We start from the raw sequence: 19721 nt of genomic DNA on the forward strand, positions 1-19721 counted from the left end.
CCATTAGATCACTGGACTTTTTACTTCTGAAAAAAACAGACTTTTGGGAGTGGCAATTTTCGGTTCGGTAAAATCACGTAGATCTTTTATATGACTCTCCATCGTAGCAGCACTGTCCGTTTAAGAAATTGATTTTACAAATGTTCCCAGGGAAACACTTCTGGGCAAAGCCTCGCTGTCCTATAATAATAATAATAATAATTTGGCATTTATATAGCAGTACGAACCCTCAGGTATCTGAGCGCTGCTTATTATTACCCACGGTGTGTGGTGCTCATTTATCGACCTCGGAAGGATGAAAGGCTGAGTTTGGCCTTGCCAGGATTCAAACCTGCATCGTCAGGCTCTGCAAAGATGTCAAAGCAAGCGCTCTACTCGCTGTTCTCTCTGACCGGCTGTGATGCTAGAGCTCGCCAGACCTCAGGTGCCCTTCGCAAATTCTTTCACAACCTTGCTTGTGTGGTTGCGCAGGTATTAGGAGTTCGTGAAATTCTCCCATGTGGCTTGTGGAGCAAGTCCACTCTGACATTGCCGGCAGCTCCCTCTCCACAAACAGAGCAGCTTCAAAGGGTGCAGAGGAACTTGAAACATGTTTTGCCATCTTACTTGCAGTTGATAGATATGAAATCCAAAACAGCAGATCAGCCATTAACCTACTGACCTCAGTTAATCCCAGTCCCTCACTAATTTGTGAGGTGCAGACAGTCACAGATATTCCCAGGCATATAAACACTGACTCTCAGACAGATGGTGTGGGTGTTTGGAGATGCAGCAACTGGAGAGGATTTGCAGTCGGTTGGAAAGATGATGAAGCCTGGAAGGAGAGAGGAATGTAGAAAGGAGAAGGAGGAGTTTGGAGGGTAGGAGTTTGGGACTGAGGAGAAGTTGGAAAATTAGACGGTTGGAAGTTAGAGGGTGAGAAGGAGGTGGGAGGAGGAATTAAAGAGAAAGGTGTCAACACCAGAAGGCGTTGGAAGGATAAATTGCGAAGGAGGCTTGGGCGATGGTAGTCGACAAAATTAAGGAGGAGGTTCGTAGAAATTAGGCAGCTGTGCAAATGGTAAAGTTGGAGGAGAGAGAAGAACATCAGGAGGAGATGCTAAGGAAAACTGAGGCAGAGAGTGGGGAACGACAAAAAGGAGTCCCGGAAGTAAGCAAAGAGGAGGTGGGTGAAGATCAGGAAGAGGTGGCTCCAAAAAGGCAAGTTGGAGATTGTGGAACATCAGAAAAGGTGGCAGGAGGAGATGAGGGGAAGAGTGAAGAGTAGGAGAAGTTTACATAAGAACAGAAGTCAACGAGTACAGGCAGATTTAAGGGGGCATGTAGGGCCCAAGACAAAGTGTATAGGAAAGACCCCTATCCAAACGATCCAGACCCACAGTCGGAGGAGGTAGTATAGCGTGGCGCAACATTGTAGAAGGCCATGACCAGCATAGAGGGACATCTCAGACTTTAGAAAATCAAGGAACCTTTTTGGGGTCACCAAGAAAGTTAATCCAGGCTCCTCGACCCTATGTTATGCTACTGGTGAAGTTATGCCTGATATCAAGATGTTTGAAGGCAACATTCCAGCGCCTACAAAAATGCTAGAACCCACAGGACCGACCCAGGAGTTTAAGCCAGGGAGACTGGAAGAGAGAAAAGAAGGTGTGGGAAACCATCACGCCCGAGATGATGCAGTGATTAACCATGGATTGGAGACATGGGGATGCTTATGATGCCCATCTGATATAGCATACAATACCTAGAGATGATATTAATTAATGAACGACTGGCAGAGAGAAAAGAGAGGGTAGGAAATGCTTAAGCTAGAGAGAGTGGCAAAGAGAAAAGTGGGGGCGGGCATCCTTTCAGCTCAAGACATGGTGAGAGCAGGATGATACAGGAAACCCTCAAAACTCAAGTCCAAGGAAGAAAACAGCTACAATGGGGGAACCTGCAAAATGCAGCCTGGAAGAAACATAAAGGGTGCAGTAAATGCTAAAGCTCGAGTTGGCATAGAGGGCCTTCCCACATGAAAAGAGAAAAAGACAACATCTCATCTCAACCCAAATTTAGGGACACTAGGGCCCATGTTGGAACGTGGAGGCTTGTGTTAGCTAGACCTACCTACACCACACATTTGATTTTTGACAACATGTGCTAAATCCTCCAATGAAATTTTAAGTTTTCTGAAATTTAATTTTGGTCTGATTTCTGATCCATGCCACCCTCGTGACACCCTGCTGTTAATAAGGCAATCCTATATACAGCAGGCTGTGCGGAATGCACACTTCTCCACAATCTTGAAAGACAATCTCACACTCTGCCTACAAAGGTTACACCCCAAATCTAGATAAGCACCTAGCTAAACGAACATGCCGATGAGAATCCACTGTTGGCTGCCATAGGTCAGAGTCAGCCAAATTCTGGCAGAGCTGCTTCACAAGTGCAATGCGCCCATCCCCTCAATGGTCATGTAGGTCTCCCAGTAACAGAAGGAATTGTCTGAACGTATTAAAAAAATGCAGACAATGAAAGATAGCATAGAGGTGTCAATTAAAAACGTATATAAGATGTTGCACAAATCCAAGAAATCAATGGCAACATTGTACAGCAAGCAGGCTGCATTGAAAACAATGAGAACAACATTATTTAATAATTTTTTATAACGCGCCTTATACTGTAATTGAGCTTGGTTTCTAAGTGCAGACCCGGGATTCGAACCTCTGTTGCTCTACGTGGTCTTGCTTCCAGGACCAGCACGTTCCCCCTGTGCTATCCTCCATTAGCACACCAGAAGACACTTATGCCACCCTTAAGAATGAGATAGATCCAGAAAATCCAGTGTCTCTACACTAAACTCCAGGACCAAGAAAATGATACCAGGTGCAACAACCTTCACCTTATCGGACTGCCCAAGGGTGGAGGGAAGGCAGGATACCATCACCTTTATGAAGATCCTATTTTGAGATGTTCTCAAGACAGTGGATGTAGAAGAAATAGTAATAGAGCAGGCTCTTCGGGCGCCAGCAAAAGGAGATCCACCTAGACAAATGATGATGAAGATTCTAAATTATCACCAGCAAATAACAATTAATAGGGCCTTCAAGCCAAATGATCCGGAACTACCATAAAACCTTAAACAACTTAAATTGAAAAAGAGACTTTAATAAAGTTTTTGATCCTCTGAAATGCTCCTCTTTGCTGCACTATCTGAAATTCCCAGGTGGTCTTCTTTCTGAATTATCAACAATCATGGCATAGCTTTGAAGACCCGTAGGAGGCACTTTCATATCTATAAGCTCTATGACTTATATTAGCTTCAACTACTCATAATCAACATCATTGGGACTAACGGAATCGCAAAAGAGTTTGATGAATTTAGGAAAGGTCAAAATCTAGAAGAAAATAAAATTCCACTCCCCAGACAATTTAACTAAAAAGTCTCTTAGTCGATCCATTGAGCTTTATCTCTCAAAGCGGCACAAGAAGGGGATTTGTAGGTTGCAGAGATTGACTGTAGCTTTGAGACATGTGGCTACTTATGATACCAAACTGATATAACCCATAATAGACGTAGATGATCTTAGTTGATGGTGATGTCTTAGTTAATGATCTCTCTTGGTCGGAAACGTTGAATATATTTTTCTTGTTTATGTTTTCCTTAAGCTCTGTAGCTGTAGGGGGGAACATAATGGTGTGGGTTAATCCTTGCCTGAGGTTGTTGAACACCCCTGAACCCAACCAATCTATTTCTTGATCTCCCAGAATGGATATGTTGTTTATCAACATCACTAATCATGATCTTGCTGTCCTGAATAGGGACTACATCCAGGCATTTCCCCGGGGCCCACTGCACGCGTCACACACATTACACACCAGCATGATGACCCGACGCTCCTACCTATGGATAGCCATCCCCAAGAACGTATCTAGGGCTAAATATATATTTCTTATGAAGGACATTAATAGCATGGGTAACCCAGTGAAAATTAATAGCATGGGTAACCCAGTGAAAAGACGTAGGATTCTGGAGCTTTTAAGGGGTCTCAAAGTGGAATGTGCAGTTTTAAAGGAGACTCGCACATCCTTTATAGAACACCAGAAAATGCTTAGAGGTAAGATAGACTAATTTCCTCATGCAGTGTATTAGTCACAAACAATAGGACGTGCTTATCATAATTGAGTAAAATATGCTATTTGTGAAAGAGTTTGAGATAGCAGATCCGAGGGGAGATATATTTGATAGAAGGTTTTCACCGTAATCATAAAATCACCCAGACCAATATTTATAGCCGAGGGGGTGGCAGCGATCCTTTTTCATTTAACTATTTTCAAAATGCAAATCATATGTCTCTTACTTGACATTTATAGGAGACATTAATTTAACACTTAATTCACTGCTTGATGGACGACCCCTTAACAATCGAGGGAGCTTGCTTGCTTGTCGGCCTTGCTTAGAATTATTTGGGTCTAATTAATGCATGGAGGGATAAGTATCCTACAGAGTCAGCCATTTTACACATCTCCTTATCTTACCTGTGTAGGACTCGATATGTGTTTCCTCCACTCTGAATGGTTACCAAATATTGTCAGTAACACCATTGCCCTAATGATGATTTCTGATCATGCTCCCCTCATGTTAACTTTCACATTGCTCAAGGCACGCAGTCGACCCCACCCAGAGAGTGACTGAATTTGCCAATGTTGAACTTTGAGGATATAAGTCAAGCATTTTCAGCCACTATTGTAGAATTTTGGTAATTTCATTGCAATCCGGATGTGACAATATCTATGTGCTGGGATAAGTTAAAGGCATATCTTGGGGGCCAATAGATATCCCTATGGCATCAAAGCTGAAAGCTTTTGAAAACCTTTGCAATTCTCACTGATATCTCATCTTTTGAGCGGAAACACAAACGTCTGGTCTTCCGTAAGGCTTGGAGACTATTAAATTGTGTTAAAAAAAAAGGAAGTGATCCAAAATAAGGCTGCAAAACACTTTGTGCATCACCACAGAAGAACATAATTTATCATGTTTGCGGTTAAGCCATCTTTACTGAATTCTATAAAAACCTTTATGTTTAGGGTCTGCCAAATGAAGACCCAAAAATGCTGGGTCTTCAGTTCCCAATACACTTCCCATGGTGTAATATTGGCAGCCCCCTGCATCCTTGCTCAGATGGTACACTTCCCATGGTGGAATATTGGCAGCCGCCTGCATCCTTACTCAGATGGTACACTTCCCATGGTGGAATATCGGCAGCCGCCTGCATCCTTACTCAGATGGTACACTTCCCATGGTGTAATATTGGCAGCCGCCTGCATCCTTGCTCAGATGGTACACTTCCCATGGTGGAATATTGGCAGCCGCCTGCATCCTTACTCAGATGGTACACTTCCCATGGTGTAATATTGGCAGCCGCCTGCATCCTTACTCAGATGGTACACTTCTCATTATATTGGCAGCCGTCTGCATCCTTACTCAGATGGTACACTTCCTATGGTGGAATATCGGCAGCCGCCTGCATCCTTACCCAGACGGTACACTTCCAATGGTGGCATATTGGCAGCCGTCTGCATCCTTACTCAGATGGTACACTTCCCATGGTGGAATATCGGCAGCCGCATGCATCCTTACTCAGATGGTACACTTCCCATGGTGGCATATTGGCAGCCGTCTGCATCCTTACTCAGATGGTACACTTCCCATGGTGGAATATCGGCAGCCGCCTGCATCCTTACTCAGATGGTACACTTCCCATGGTGGCATATTGGCAGCCGTCTGCATCCTTACTCAGATGGTACACTTCCTATGGTGGAATATCGGCAGCCGCCTGCATCCTTACCCAGACGGTACACTTCTCATTATATTGGCCTCGGAAGGATGAAAGGCTGAGTTTGGCCTTGCCGGGATTCGAACCTGCAAGTTCTGCACGGATGTCAGAGTGAGCGCTCTACTTGCTGTGCCACTTGACCGGCTGCATGTTGGTGGTGGGGTGGGTGGTGACAGTGAATAGTGGGAGGCTATAATGTTAATTAATGTACCAAGTGCATCAGTCATAGAAATGTGTCAGACAATTGGTTGCATAATTGCTTTACGTTTGCTGTTCTCGTATCTTTTTAGGTTTTCTTTCACTATTGTGCCACAAGGATTTATTTTCGTAAGAGTGACTTTCCTTAATGTGCTTGTTTTATCATGATGGACAAATGGCAAAATCCTGCTGGAAGCAACTCTGATATCTTTAATCTTGAATGGCTTCAGTTTTGATGCTACTATTGAAATAATGTGTAATAAAGGCTTGAAATAAACAATGTAATAAACATTCAAATTAAAAATAAAATTTTAGAGGAAATACTGGAGAAAAAAATGGTATTCTTCAGAGCCAATGTCTGTGCCAAATTAGTAGTCTGACGGATCTCGTCTAGTTTGCTATTACGAATCAAAAATGATGCCTATGCAAACAACTACGCGCTAATCCCACTTTTTATCCCGCTGAATAACTGAAGAATGCGTTGACAGCCTCTGAGAAAACTTGACAGTACCTTTTAAACCGAACATCCGATCTCACATCCAGATTCTGGCGCAGATGGGAATCCTGGTGTAAGCTATCTGGGCGGCTATGCAGATAAAGTCATATATATGAAAATGTAGAACTAGAATTACAAATACATGCCAACAAAGGAAGAGGCATCAAGAGAAGGGCCTTCATTAATAGCCGCACTGTGAGTAGGGCCGGGGATACCCCTTTGCTTATAGTTCATGACATCCTACACCTATTTTCAACACACAGCATCCACCTTTGTTCAATCCCACCATACCTACTAAAACTACTCATGTGCTATGTTATGGCGGAAAGCAGGGGTGGGGGGGGGCGTGGGAGGGCTTAGTGCTGGATTTGGAATTTCTAGGAGTAGAGAAGCAACATGAATGACAGCATCTGAAAACCTGCATCGTAAGACTGGAACTGCAGCACAATATCTTTTTGTACGCCCAGAATTCAATAAGGAAGCTGGTTACTGTTTCCATGAATTCACTGTCAATTAGTTGGGCTTCTAGGGTTGCTTCCTTCAAACTTCATTCAAACTTCATATGCTGATCAGAAAATTACGGCAACTGTTCACCCGGCCAGAGTTTCACCAGGCAAGCGCTTTGAGGGAGAAGCAAGGCAACACCTAGCGCTGAACAAAATTCCTAACTAAGTACATTAAAATTTGACATTGGTCAAGCAGTGACTCTCTGGTATATTAACACTGGATCCTTTGTCATTGCAGCAATGATGCTTGTTTTGGAGGAAGGACGCTTTGCTTTGATGATTTGCTGTTGCTCTGTTGCTCACTCCCATCCTGTCTTTATTCATTTATTTTATTCTTAGTTTTTATTTAGCATGAATACTTGCACAACAAGAAATCAGAATTCAACGATACATCAAAAGAACAGTGGAGGAAAAGGAAGGAATGTAATAAAGGGGACATTGAAAAGAACATTACATCTAGAAGGCCTGGCGCAATTTGGCATGGGTGATAGAAAGAGCGTTTTTGGGTTGAGTGCTTACATGCTGCTGGCTGTATCCCTGCAGGAGCAAGAGGTGCGGCGATTGGTAGAGCGAGTAGCGCACCACGCTGTTTTTCTCCTCCGATGGACCATTCGTTTCCTCCTTGACATACTTGCTCCTCATGGCGTCCGGCAGGGTGGAGTACTGTCGATTCAGTTCATCCCCTGGCGCCACCGCGGGGTTCAGGCTGGTCTCACTCGCACTACGTCGAAGAGCCTGTGGGGTCGAGATCCGTTCGCAGCCTGACAGCAGGGTCATCGCCCCCTTTGCACGATTCCTCTGCAGCTTCCGAGCCTGGGCATTAATGCCTGAAACACCAAGGAAATGTGCTTAATGAATGGTTCAGATAATCGATTTATTATGAGGCTCTCACAATGAGTACAACAAACTACATAGGTACATAGATGCATAGCCACTGAGACTGCACAGTGTAGTAGAAATGATATACTAAGCCCAATGATTTTATGTTCCCCCCCAAATCGCCACATTCTGACCGAGTGTAAATCGAAAGAAACCTCCTTTTAGGAAACTTGATGGCTCTTTTCCCGAAGAAAAAAGACAATGGGCCTCATTCCGAGTGCGGCGGTAAGAGGTTAACGGCGCCGGTAAGGATGCCGTTGCCGTTAACCCCTTACCGCCGCATTATGAGGTCCCTTAGCGGGAGCCGCTAAGGGACCAGGGAGCTAATAACGGGCCTGTTATTAACGGGCCCGTTATTAGCTCCCTCCCCATTCCCATTGAGCCCTACGGGAATGGGGATGTGTATTTTGAATGGGGACTTACCGGGTCCTCCAAGGTTGGAATGACCCGGTAAGTCCCCATTCAAAGACCCCGGACACGGACACGAGTTTGGAGGCAACCATGGCGCTAATAGCACCATGGCTACCTCCGAACTCGTAATGACCCCCAATGTATGACTTCCAGTCCCCAGTTATTGTGATGAGAACAATCCCAGTACCAGACCTTACCATTTGAAGACTAGGCATGCACGGATAGGCAACACACCACCCCACGACCTCAATGAAGCTGGCTTTGAAAGCAGCATGTGGGGGACATGAACCACATACAGAGCTCGAACTGGGTTGCATTAAATCATTTCGAATGGAGAAGAGCCTTTGCTCTTCCAGCCTTCGTGTGTGGCCATGTGAATATCCTATGCTAAGGTGCCCCTTTCCAAAACGCGATATGGCCCATCTACAGACACACACAGGGGGATCAATTGCACGTGATCAACTTTTTGTATCTTTATAAAAAAAACAACACCTAGTTCAGCGGATCTTCCCACCTCTTGTCAGTGTAGGACTTGGATATTTCCTGACCAGTCTTGGACCTTTTTCCCAACTTTGTCAAAATCAATAATGATATTGTTCAAAACGGGCGCCCAACTGTACAGTGATGAACTTGCTGTTGATCTTACTTTTCTAGCCCCAAATACCAGCCCCAGAGGGCACAAATTCATTGCGCAGGCTACTAGACAGCCATCAAAACACTTGCTCGCCTCCACAATTCTACAGGTCCACAAATCCCACCATTTCTTACCGCCAAGAGTCCAATTTCACTCGCCAGTGGCGAGTGCAAATTGTGCACCCTGGTGTATGTACTGTACTGCATTGTGCACTCAAAGTGGACTCCTCGTGAGGTGGCAGATAGAATAGTGTATTAATAATACTAATGATAATATTGATATCATTATAAAGCGCTACATTTCAGATTACTCTTCCTTCCAATGCTGTAATAATATGCGCTATTAACATCTGTTATTAACACATTGGCGCTGAATGTATTCATGTCATGAGGGTGATGACTAGTGTCTGAGCTCATGCCTTTTTTTGCAGTGCTCCAGTAATGAAGGAATTACAGTAATTTAGCTATTGCGTCATTTACTGATATGGGGGGACCGTATAACATTGACAAAACAAACCTGGCAGAGCAAATATAGTAGGCCCCAAATATTAAAGTTAGTAGCAGGAGAAAGGTGCTGCGTGTTTGGTATGGCCTGCCTCACATAGGCAGCTGTTTGCCATTGGCAACCTAAGCCCTAGGCTAGTCCTTAAGCAATGGGTCTGCTCCATTATTTACCCACTGCAGTACTATGGCCTACAGCGCCTTCATATCGCCAGCATAGCACATTCCACTAAGTCATTAATCCAACAGTGATATGTTGTTCTTTCAAATAATATATAGATACCAGGTAACTAGAGGTTATCATTTGTGGGTGAACTTTCGAAGAACCAGGAAAAACAAACACAGCAGCTCCCTTTTAAACAGTGGTGGAAATGGGAAAAGTTTGGTGGGGGATCCCACAAGGTCCGGGGTGGGGGCGGAGTTTGGGGGGGAGCGGTGCCCGAGGAGGCAGTGTTTGGGGGGCGGAGCTAGCAGTTGAACTCCAATCAAAGGAAATGTCCAAAATAAAAGTTTAAAACAGTGCAATTTCTTTCATGCTGCTTCTTTTCCAAACTATATATGAATTCCACTTTAAAACACTTCCATGTCAATGGTGATGTGTTGCTTCACTATGCGGCTAATAGATTTCACCGGTGTTGCTGAGTAAATATTATTTAAAATACACAATTTGCATCCCATTTTATTAAAAAACTCCCCCTTGGGTACTACTGAAACGAGGTGATTTCTGTTCGCCATAAGCAACGTTTTCTTTTACTTGAAGCACACCCGACACAGCGCCTGTAGCTCCCCTCTGAAAGCAGTTGGGCGGCTGCATGGTGTGGGATAGTTTCAATGTTAATAGGGGTATTCATTTATTCATGAAATGTTTGTCAGATACATGTATATTTATTTATTTATGCATGGTTTGTCGGCTACAAGTAGCCGACAAACATTGCATAAATAAATAAATATTCCGAGTCCATGTATCCGACAAACATTGCATAAATAAATAAATAAACAGGGTTGTGGCTGAGGACTGTAACTTCCTCTGGTGACCCCTTCTACAGGGTCACCAAAGGAAGTTACAGTTTGCGTGTCCTGCAGCTGTGACCTGTATCAAAGTCCTGCTGTGTACACGTGGGGGGCAGAACCAGCAGAGCGTTCATGGGGCAACGAGCTGCTCCGCCCCCTACTCTGTGCCATCGCGGGTTTTTAATAGTCACCCAGCACAGAGCATGGGTTTGAAGTTTGCGGCGGCTGACTCTGGCTTGATCCCGAGATCCAGCTACACATCTGGTGCTGGATCTCGGATCTGGCAAGAGCCGGCCCAATTGCCCAGCACTGCTTATAAATCCACACACATTTCCCTGTCTCCCTAGGGACGGACTGGCAGCCAGCCTGCTACGGCATGTGTTGAAAAGTGCTTTTGCTCACAGATCACCCGGAGTCTCAGGTACAAAAGGTAACTTGTTTACTTCAGTTATAGTGCAGGTAAGAACAGGACCAGGTTACAAGACACAGGTTACATAGGGGAACATCAGGACACATCGGGATGCATCCACCGGCCACCCTCTCTCTCAGCCAACCTCTCTCATTAGCTGTCATCCAGAGAACACCCAGCAGAGAACATTCACACATCATTCCACTTCCAGGCACCCATGATATCACATACTGAGCAGAGCAGCCTGGGAAAAGGTAAGTCCCAACAGCATGTCAATCCTGTGCTGCCAGACGTTGCCTCCTGAAGCTGCAATCACAGATCAGGCTCACCGACTGCACGGATGAGATGAACAAGCGCATCCAGCAGGACCCAGGAGGCCACGCGTTTGCTGACTGAAGAGGAACACTTACAAATCACGTAAACCCATGAATGGCAACACAGCCCACCAGAGCGCGTTTAAAGCTGCAGTTATTGATTGCTTTGTGCCTACCTACAATGCAGCTGACATGTCCCTGTGGAAGAACTGGGACCTGGGCGCTCCCACGAGTATGCAGCGAATGAATGACTGCACCTACGCGCTCTACAGCAGGTAATAATAGCCCGCGGAGAGGCATGCACGAGGATGAATCCTCACATGATATCTATTCATAAAGGACTGCTCCCGCGGGGGGTTTTGCCTCAGATGTATAGCCGGTGTCTACAATAGCAAAGAGGCATTCCATGTAATATCCTGCACAGCACAAGGCAAGGGGGCATTTCTGCTTGCGGCAGGTCAGTCCAATGTTCCCTCTAAGATGTGCGATTATGCACTTGCCCAGCTTCCTTCTGGGTGCCACTCAAAAGACTTTTAGCAGCACACAAAGAGAATTCCCACCTATTCTGAAAGATGTAATAAGGTACAAGCAACAGCAGGTAACTAATAGGTGCTTTCTCTCATAATAAAACTAAATGATACTAACTATTCTTGATATTCTGGTCTAGCCCATTTTCACTGCCCTACTATGCAAGCTTGACCTTACAAACCTACACCCACAAGAGGTTAAAAACGAATATGACGAAGTGACTCCATGAACAGAAGATATAACTAAGATACGCCGGCACACATTAACCAAATGATCTTCCCTCCCAATCCATGACTCCTACACACTTCTACCGTATGACTCGAACTCCGCCCCGGCCACAATCACATATTACCAGATAACCTTGACTCTGCTTACCTTGGCTCTGCAAACTTTTATCAGACTTGTACCTCCATCCACTTGTTTTAGGCTTGTTATAATATGAATGGCGTTCAAGCACAAGAATTTCTGCTACTCATGGTGCCTTAGCAAAAGTGTCACCCACACTATGTCCCCCAAAGGTCAGCTCAAATATTAGATACTGACTGTAAGTAAGCAGGCTGCTTGGATGTCTAACCTCATGTCATGGGTCCTATTCTTTATACAAATGCCACAGAGGCGCTTTGTAGTGGCGTCCTTGCAAGTTAACGCATTATAAATTTCAAATATTAATGTGCCCTCTTAAGGATTTTGAGTAGGCAAATGTCATGCTCAGCGTCTCCTACTTCAGCTTTGCTAGTATTACCCTATAAGTGAAGAGCAACATTGCATTGTTGTACGAGGGATAATAGGTATGGACTATGCCTGGCATTATTCGTGTATAATATTAGGGTGACAGATATTTAGATATGATACAGATGTACTGCGACTTGGAATCAAATAATTTTTCAAGGATTAAGACAGTAATTAGATTCGCCAGTGAGGATGTTTCATGCTTATTGAAATATGTGTTTCCCTTTAAAATGCATCTTGAGATTGGCAACCATAATATTATTCGAGTTCCGTCCAATGCCATTGCTCTGCTGGGCACTGATTAGAAAACAAATATAACTGTGGGTTGAAGCAGGGATCGTATATGTTCATGGATTGCCATTTCTGTTGGGCACATTCACTGGTTTTTAGGGCGTACGAATGGATGGTGTATATGCCTCTTAGCTTTAAGGCTTACTTTGAGTAAATGTCACAATTCACAGGACAACGTAATGTGGATAGTAAGCAGATGCCCAGCAATTCTGTTCATCATATTCAGTGGTGCAGTGATTGTAATGCAATTATCGTATTTACACAAACTATAAGAGGCATGTTCACCTGGCCCGTGAATTACTTCATTAAAATGGCACATGAGCTCCTATTGGCATGCTTTCTGACACACTCCAGTTGCCATTATTCCATTTGCAAAAATTGTATCCTGTCTCAATTGTTTGACAGCCACATCAGTGATAAGCTATATTTGTTTTTTGTAATAAACATGAGTGTTTTTTCCAATGGCATTAAACACTTTCTATATTATCTCTGAGCAGTGTTGACAAATGAATAGCCCCAACTAAACCTATTGTGTGTCCTGAGCATGCAAAGCTTTTTTTGTGCATATGTGTTTTTGTCTGTAAAAAAAGGACTGGAAACCAATCCGGGTTACATCGGCACTCCGGCTATGATGAAAGCGAAAGGCTGGATGTCTTCAATAAATCCACACACAGGCTTGTGTACCGTGCAGTCAAAGTGTCCTTTATTATTTAAAATACACGGACAAAGGAGGCAGCAACGGTCTTAGGTGCAAGAAAGGAACGACGCGTTTCACCCTACTCGGGCTTAGTCTGGTATGTGACATAGAGAGAGGACTGTAGTATTATAGAGAAAAGTATATGAGTCTTTTTTCAATGTTTTGCACTTAAGTAAGGTAACAAGTAGTAGACAAGAATGCAGCCATGTTGGAACCTGCATGACCACCCATTTCAGTGCATTCATGAGAGACACAGTGTTTTTATAAACACTGTAGCAGTTCGAAACATATTTGTTTGATCAAACCAATTATCCCATGTGGGTAAGGGATGGACAAAAAGCCTGAAATTACTGATATTGAATCGTGTAATTTCATCTTAGTGTTTGCCAATGTCAATGAAATTAGGTAAGACGATCGTGCATCGTCTTCTATTGTACTGTGTTTTTGTCTCTGCGCAGCAGTATTTCTGCTATGTACTATGGCATATCTTGAAGTCTTGTACTGGCTGATGAGCTATCCTTATTATTTGCATATTATAACCACATATACAAGTTTTTGTAACCAGTATATGTGTAAAAAGTGTTGTAAAGTGCACCTTTTACACAGATTTCTAAAGAATTGCAGTGGTTGGAAAGTGGAAATTCCCTTCCAAACTCTCACACAGTGGCTTACCTTGCTATTCAGTTGCGCACATGGAGAATAATGTGCGCATAAAGGCTATTTCTACACTTGGGGAAAAATAATTAGAGGGATCATTGGAAGTCACGATAGAAGGCCGGAACATGTCTGGGGTTGCTTGTAGTCCCATGCAGAAGGGAAGTGACCAAGCAGTTTGGACTGCCCTTTTTGGGGTGGAAAAAAACCTGATTTGGGTATGGTCTTCTCCTGTCTGTAATGGTTTGGCAGACTGAAGAACGATGATCTGGAGGGTTGCCCAGAGCAATGAGGGGGGTTAGGATTAATACTAAATCTTCCAGCCATCACAGCCTTTTGTTTTGTTTAAGTCACCCTGAGTGGGACGAGAGTGTCGAGACGTGGGTCCAGAGCATGCCAGGCATAGGGACCCAAACTGCATGATGCCCAATGAGGCAAACACATATCTGGGGTTCCTTGTGGTCAGCAGACGTGATGCGACCAGCAGTTTGGGAAGGATTGTCTTTTTTGGGGGGGTTCAAGCCTGATGCACATATGCTCTTACTTTTATGTACTGGCTTGGCAGGTTATGATATGATATGATATGGCATTTTTAACGCGCCTATACACAAGTGTTTCAAGGCGCGACGAGGCAAGGGGGGAAACAAAGGGAGACAGACAACGTTCCTACTAGGCCAGGTGTCATTCAAATCGCGCAAGTGAAAGGGTAGAGGGGAAAGTGAGAAGTGCAAGGGGGAAAGGGAGAGGGGAAAGTGCATTACAGGGTCAATAGCATACAGGAAATAACAAGGGCCAACTAGCGGCAGTGCGAGTAAGTGCAGATAAGTGCTGGGTTGCAGAACAATGTCCTGAAGCGTTGCCCAGAGCAATCCCAGATGCTAAGATTAATTATAAACCTTCCAGCCATCCCCTCTTTAGTTTTGCTTCTGCCTACTTACAATACAGCTTAGAGCGCACTGTGGAAGATCAACTGGAGCCTGAGTGCCCCCACCAGTATATAGCGCATGCAGGCACCTAACTGCTCTACAGCAGTTAATAACAGCACATGCTGAGGCAGGCACTAGTATGAATCTTAACATGACATCTATCCCAGTGGGAGTCTTCACATCATATATACAGCCACTGTCTATAATAGCAAAGAGGCATCCCACGTAATATCCTGTACAGCTCATGGCAACAGTGCGCCTCTTCTTGGGGATGTCAGCCTTGAATCATCACAAAAGATGGTCATCCCCACATTTTTGCAGGGGAAATCCTACTTTTGGGCTTTTGTGATACCAAGAAATAAAAAGAATGATATTGTAATCTAAAAGCAAGCTCACTTTTAATATTATTATTATGGTATTTATTGAGCGCGGCCCTAGCTTCGAGAAGCAACGGAGTGCTTTAAAGAGGTATACACCAGTACAGATGCGTAATGGTGTGCTTTAAAGAGGTATAAACCAATACAGATACATAATGGAGTGCTTTACAGAGGTATACATCAATACAGATACGTAATGGAGCGCTTTCAGAGGTATACACTAATACAGATACATAATGGAGCGCTTTAAAGAGGTATACACCAATACAGATACATAATGGAGCGCTTTAAAGAGGTATACACCAATACAGATACATAATGGAGTGCTTTAAAGAGGTAACAACGGAATAGATATACAGCGGGGTCATAGGGGGGAGGATACAGCGGGGCATAGAGGAGCAGTACATATGCACCGGGTGGCGAGGAGGAAAGGGGCAGGTGGCGCAAGGGGCGATGTGAATCACTTGAATCATGACTTTGTCAGGCACAGACTGAAATCTCTCCATGATGTTCAACAATCACAGAGACATTTCACCTGACGTCTTGACCTAAGTGTGATGAAATTGGCAAACTTAGTGTCTGAAGAAGCTTGATGGGTGACTAATACTTGAACACTACAATGGTGTGGCCACTATAAAAACATTTTTAACATGTCAGCAGACTTATTCTGGTGCCGACACGCCTGCTAACAGGCTTCAGGCTGCTGTGTAGTGTTCTGATCAGGGGAGTTGCTAGGTCTGGAAAAGACCCGGGGCTAAGCTGATGTCGGAACTGTTGGGACTGGGGGCTAGCTAGCCTTTTGGCTGTAGCTCCTGAGATTCTATCCGGGGCTACAACCAAAAGACCAGGGGCTATAGCCCCCTTAGCCCCCCCTAGCAACGCCCCTGGTTCTGATTACCACGTGGCATATATTTTCTTTAGAGCGCATTTCTTTTTTAAATTGTTGATCGCTAAAGCATCTGTCCAAGAAATGCTGTGTATAGATTAAGTAATGCAAGCTAAGAACGTGCACGTTTGGGTGAGGAAAAAAGCGATACCTTAGGCATGGAGAGGGGTACTATGAGTGCATTTTGAGGCTCTTGCAGGATAAGTCAGTTCCATGGACCTAGTTCCATCTTCGAACTGGAGGCCCTTGATGATTTACAGGATGGCTGCGTGAGACTGAAACCCAAACTGCACTTCTGGGGTGGTGTGCTAGTGCCTTTTACTTTTGTATCTGATGAGTCAGAAACTAAGAACTGTTTGAAGATACACATTGTTCTATTCTTCCTTAGGGACCCTAAGACTATGGGCAGGGTATACCATGTACCCCGTTTCCCAAAATTGGCAGTGGGGATTCCGCTTGTTGTTGACAGTCTTTACAAAATTGAAGTAGATACAGCCCTGATGTACTCCAGAAATTCACCTGCTGGTCAAAGAGGACCTAAATGCTTTCCCTGAATTTTCCTGACCAAGAGAGTGAAGCAAGCATGCCTAAACCAACTGCAGGGGAGTTTGGGAGGGTTCTCCATAAGAATTACTTTAAAATAATGGGTTGGAATGGTATCTAGAAACGCGGGGACCGTGATGTCCCTAGATTGCCTCATTCCTCTTTAGGACCAGAAAGGGCAGGAAAAAAGGCAACCAAAATATGGAATGTACACATTACGTATTTCCTTTTCGACAGGGGAGTTGCTAGGGCTGGAAAAAACCCGGGGCTAAGCTGATGTCGGAACTGTTGGGACTGGGGGCTAGCTAGTCTTTTGGCTGTAGCTCCTGAGATTCTATCCGGGGCTACAACCAAAAGATCAGGGGCTGTAGCCCTCTTAGCCCCCCCCCCCAAGCAACGCCCCTGCTTTTCGATTAAATGAGATTGGAATGGTTTTGCTTGTTTTTTAGTACTGCAATTCGCAATTTGCTTTCATTTTAAAAATCAGTTCATAATAATTTGAAGGTACTCCTGCATTTCTTGCCTTGGAAGCCTACGGCCTTCACTGATGTGCAAGAAAGATTGGTGAGAAGAAGGGGAGACGTATCCCCCCGACTCTCCGGGATGGGTCGAGTAGATGGATGGGCAGGTAAGACCGCCTGCCCCCGAGCACTTTCCTGTGCAAAACAGGGATGCAGAGGCGCAGGATAGAGGGAATCGCATGTTTTCCCATCAAGAGCCAGGGCAGTTAAAAAGCAAGGCCACCCATCTGCCATCCTGCTAATAGTACACATCCACTCACCTGCGAGAAGCACGAGGCCTGTCCACCATGTACCTTGTTCAGCATTAAGCTGCGTGAGAATAATTCTCCAAACATGCTGAACATTCTCTGAAAGGATGATAATGTGTAAATAAACCAAATGTTATGTGTTCGGGAAAAGTCTCGAGTGAAAAGAAAAAAATAACAGAAATGCCACCTGTAAACAGGGACATCTGTTTAAAATTGCCTTTACCGATTTCGCTAAAAGCAAAAGACCTGCAGCTCAGTTGGACTGCCACTGGGTCCATACAATTGCACTCCAAACAGGGGCCACTTTGGGCTTGGATGGGGTCTGTCAGTAGCAATGTCCCCAAATCTGCCCTTGTCTTTTCGGAATGTTGGGTTCTTGTGCAACCCTGGCACTGACCATAATGGAATCTAAAACCGACTAGGGTACCATGCACCGTGTGCCATATCACTGCGCCTTCTCCAGCTTCCACAGGCCCTGCAGAACTTTGCAGCCAGAGTTCATAAGCAAGCAAAACCTCCCAGGCTCCCGGTTAGAGCTTGCGTGCAATTCAAGGACTTGACCATGGTCCAGACACCCTTCTATGACTATGTTTTATTCTACATATGAAAGCGAAACCTCTGTCTCCCTTTATTTTATTTTAATTAACGCATAGCCAAACTGGTGTTGTATATACAACACACCGAATAGACATTTTCCATATTGGAACTTCATACAAAAAGTGCTTTATCCAATACATTGGGTTAAAAGCATCCATCCATTCAAAATCATATGTAGAAAAATAGGTTTCATCTTAAAATCATTCAATTAATATATTCTAAAATAGTTCATCAAAATGTCTATACATTTCATATATAATTTCACCATAAAATAGATATAATAATAATGTTACCTTCCATCCACATTTTCCACATATTACACATATCAGCCTCATGAATAGTATTGTTGTATGATTTAACATATCTGTATCTGATCGAGTTTACACTCTCACAATGTATCAAAATGTGCTCCACAGATTCCAACACACGATCACCACATAATCGACGCATACACTCAGATCTGGCTGGTCCAATCCTTGCGCCCTTAATTTTGAGGACCTGGCTAACATTACACTTCAACAACAGCTACTCTCTGATAATACAACTATCTGGATATGCCGACACATATTCCGGGAATTGATTTCCCCATCATTCTGTGTTCTATGTAAGGAACACTGTTTTCATTTGTTGATAGTCGCACACGATCTTCCTTTATTGTTAAAAGAAACTTTAATCAATGAAGGCAAAAGTTAGCAGAATCGGGCAGCTGGACATCTGCGCGCTTTCCAGAAGCTGTTGAAAGAATAACCTTTTCCCTTTCTGCGACAGTGGCCGGCTTATCAACACTTAGTTGCCCCTTTGTGATGGTTGCATCCTATGTGAATCGACACAATTAAATGAAAAGCAGCTCAGAAGTCCAAGATTGCCATTAATTGGACAAACTCTGGTGTGGCATGATTGCTAACCATGGTTTTTGTTTGTCAGACACAGTGTGTGTGGCTATTTTGCTTCATGAGATCACGATTCGCACAGATCCTGGAATCCAAACAAGGTTTAAAAAACATTGCAGGAGCCCTCAACTAATACAAGTGCTCATTGCGGCCTCCAAATGAGCTTGAAACCACCATACTGAGCAAGTGCCCCCGCCCGCAGCATGAGCCTCACCCCAGCACTTCATCGTGAATGGTCTTCTTAGCATACTCACTGCCCCGGTGCATTGATCAGCGACTCAGAAGGTTGAACAGCGCCCTGCCCTATTGGTTGGCATCCCTGGTACATGAATCAGCACCCCTAAACAGTGAGCTCCAACCCTGCCAAATGGGGCCCACCAAATATGTGCACAATCACTGCACTGTGGTAGGGTGGGCTGCAGCCGAGAATATTGCTGTGAGCCTCCTCCCATAGAAACGTCCTCTCCCCTGCCATAGGCGGACAAAAAATGCAACCCGGCAAGCAGCTTGGAAGAAGGCACTACCAACACAAGTAAAAGCCACTAGGGGCGTCATACCAATGGACACATCAATTGTGCCCAGAGGAGAAAACGTTGGTGGAGGCCCTCGCGCACTTTAGGAGGAAAGAGCCATATGTAGCTTGCCACCCCCAAAAGA

General features: G+C 44.3%; 1 protein-coding gene across 1 annotated transcript in view; it reads right to left on the reverse strand.

Annotated features, from left to right (window-relative positions):
* The window catches only part of RADIL (Rap associating with DIL domain), a 781529-nt gene that overhangs the window by 392928 nt on the left and 368880 nt on the right, over positions 1-19721 (reverse strand). Inside the window, exon 4 of the mRNA XM_069645514.1 lies at positions 7539-7846. Coding sequence (XP_069501615.1) covers positions 7539-7846 — 308 coding nt within the window. The remainder of the gene's footprint in view (positions 1-7538; positions 7847-19721) is intronic.

This window comes from Ambystoma mexicanum, chromosome 2p, assembly GCF_040938575.1.
Source record: "Ambystoma mexicanum isolate Mex_15411 chromosome 2p, UKY_AmexF1_1, whole genome shotgun sequence".
Taxonomy (NCBI): Eukaryota; Metazoa; Chordata; class Amphibia; order Caudata; family Ambystomatidae; genus Ambystoma; species Ambystoma mexicanum.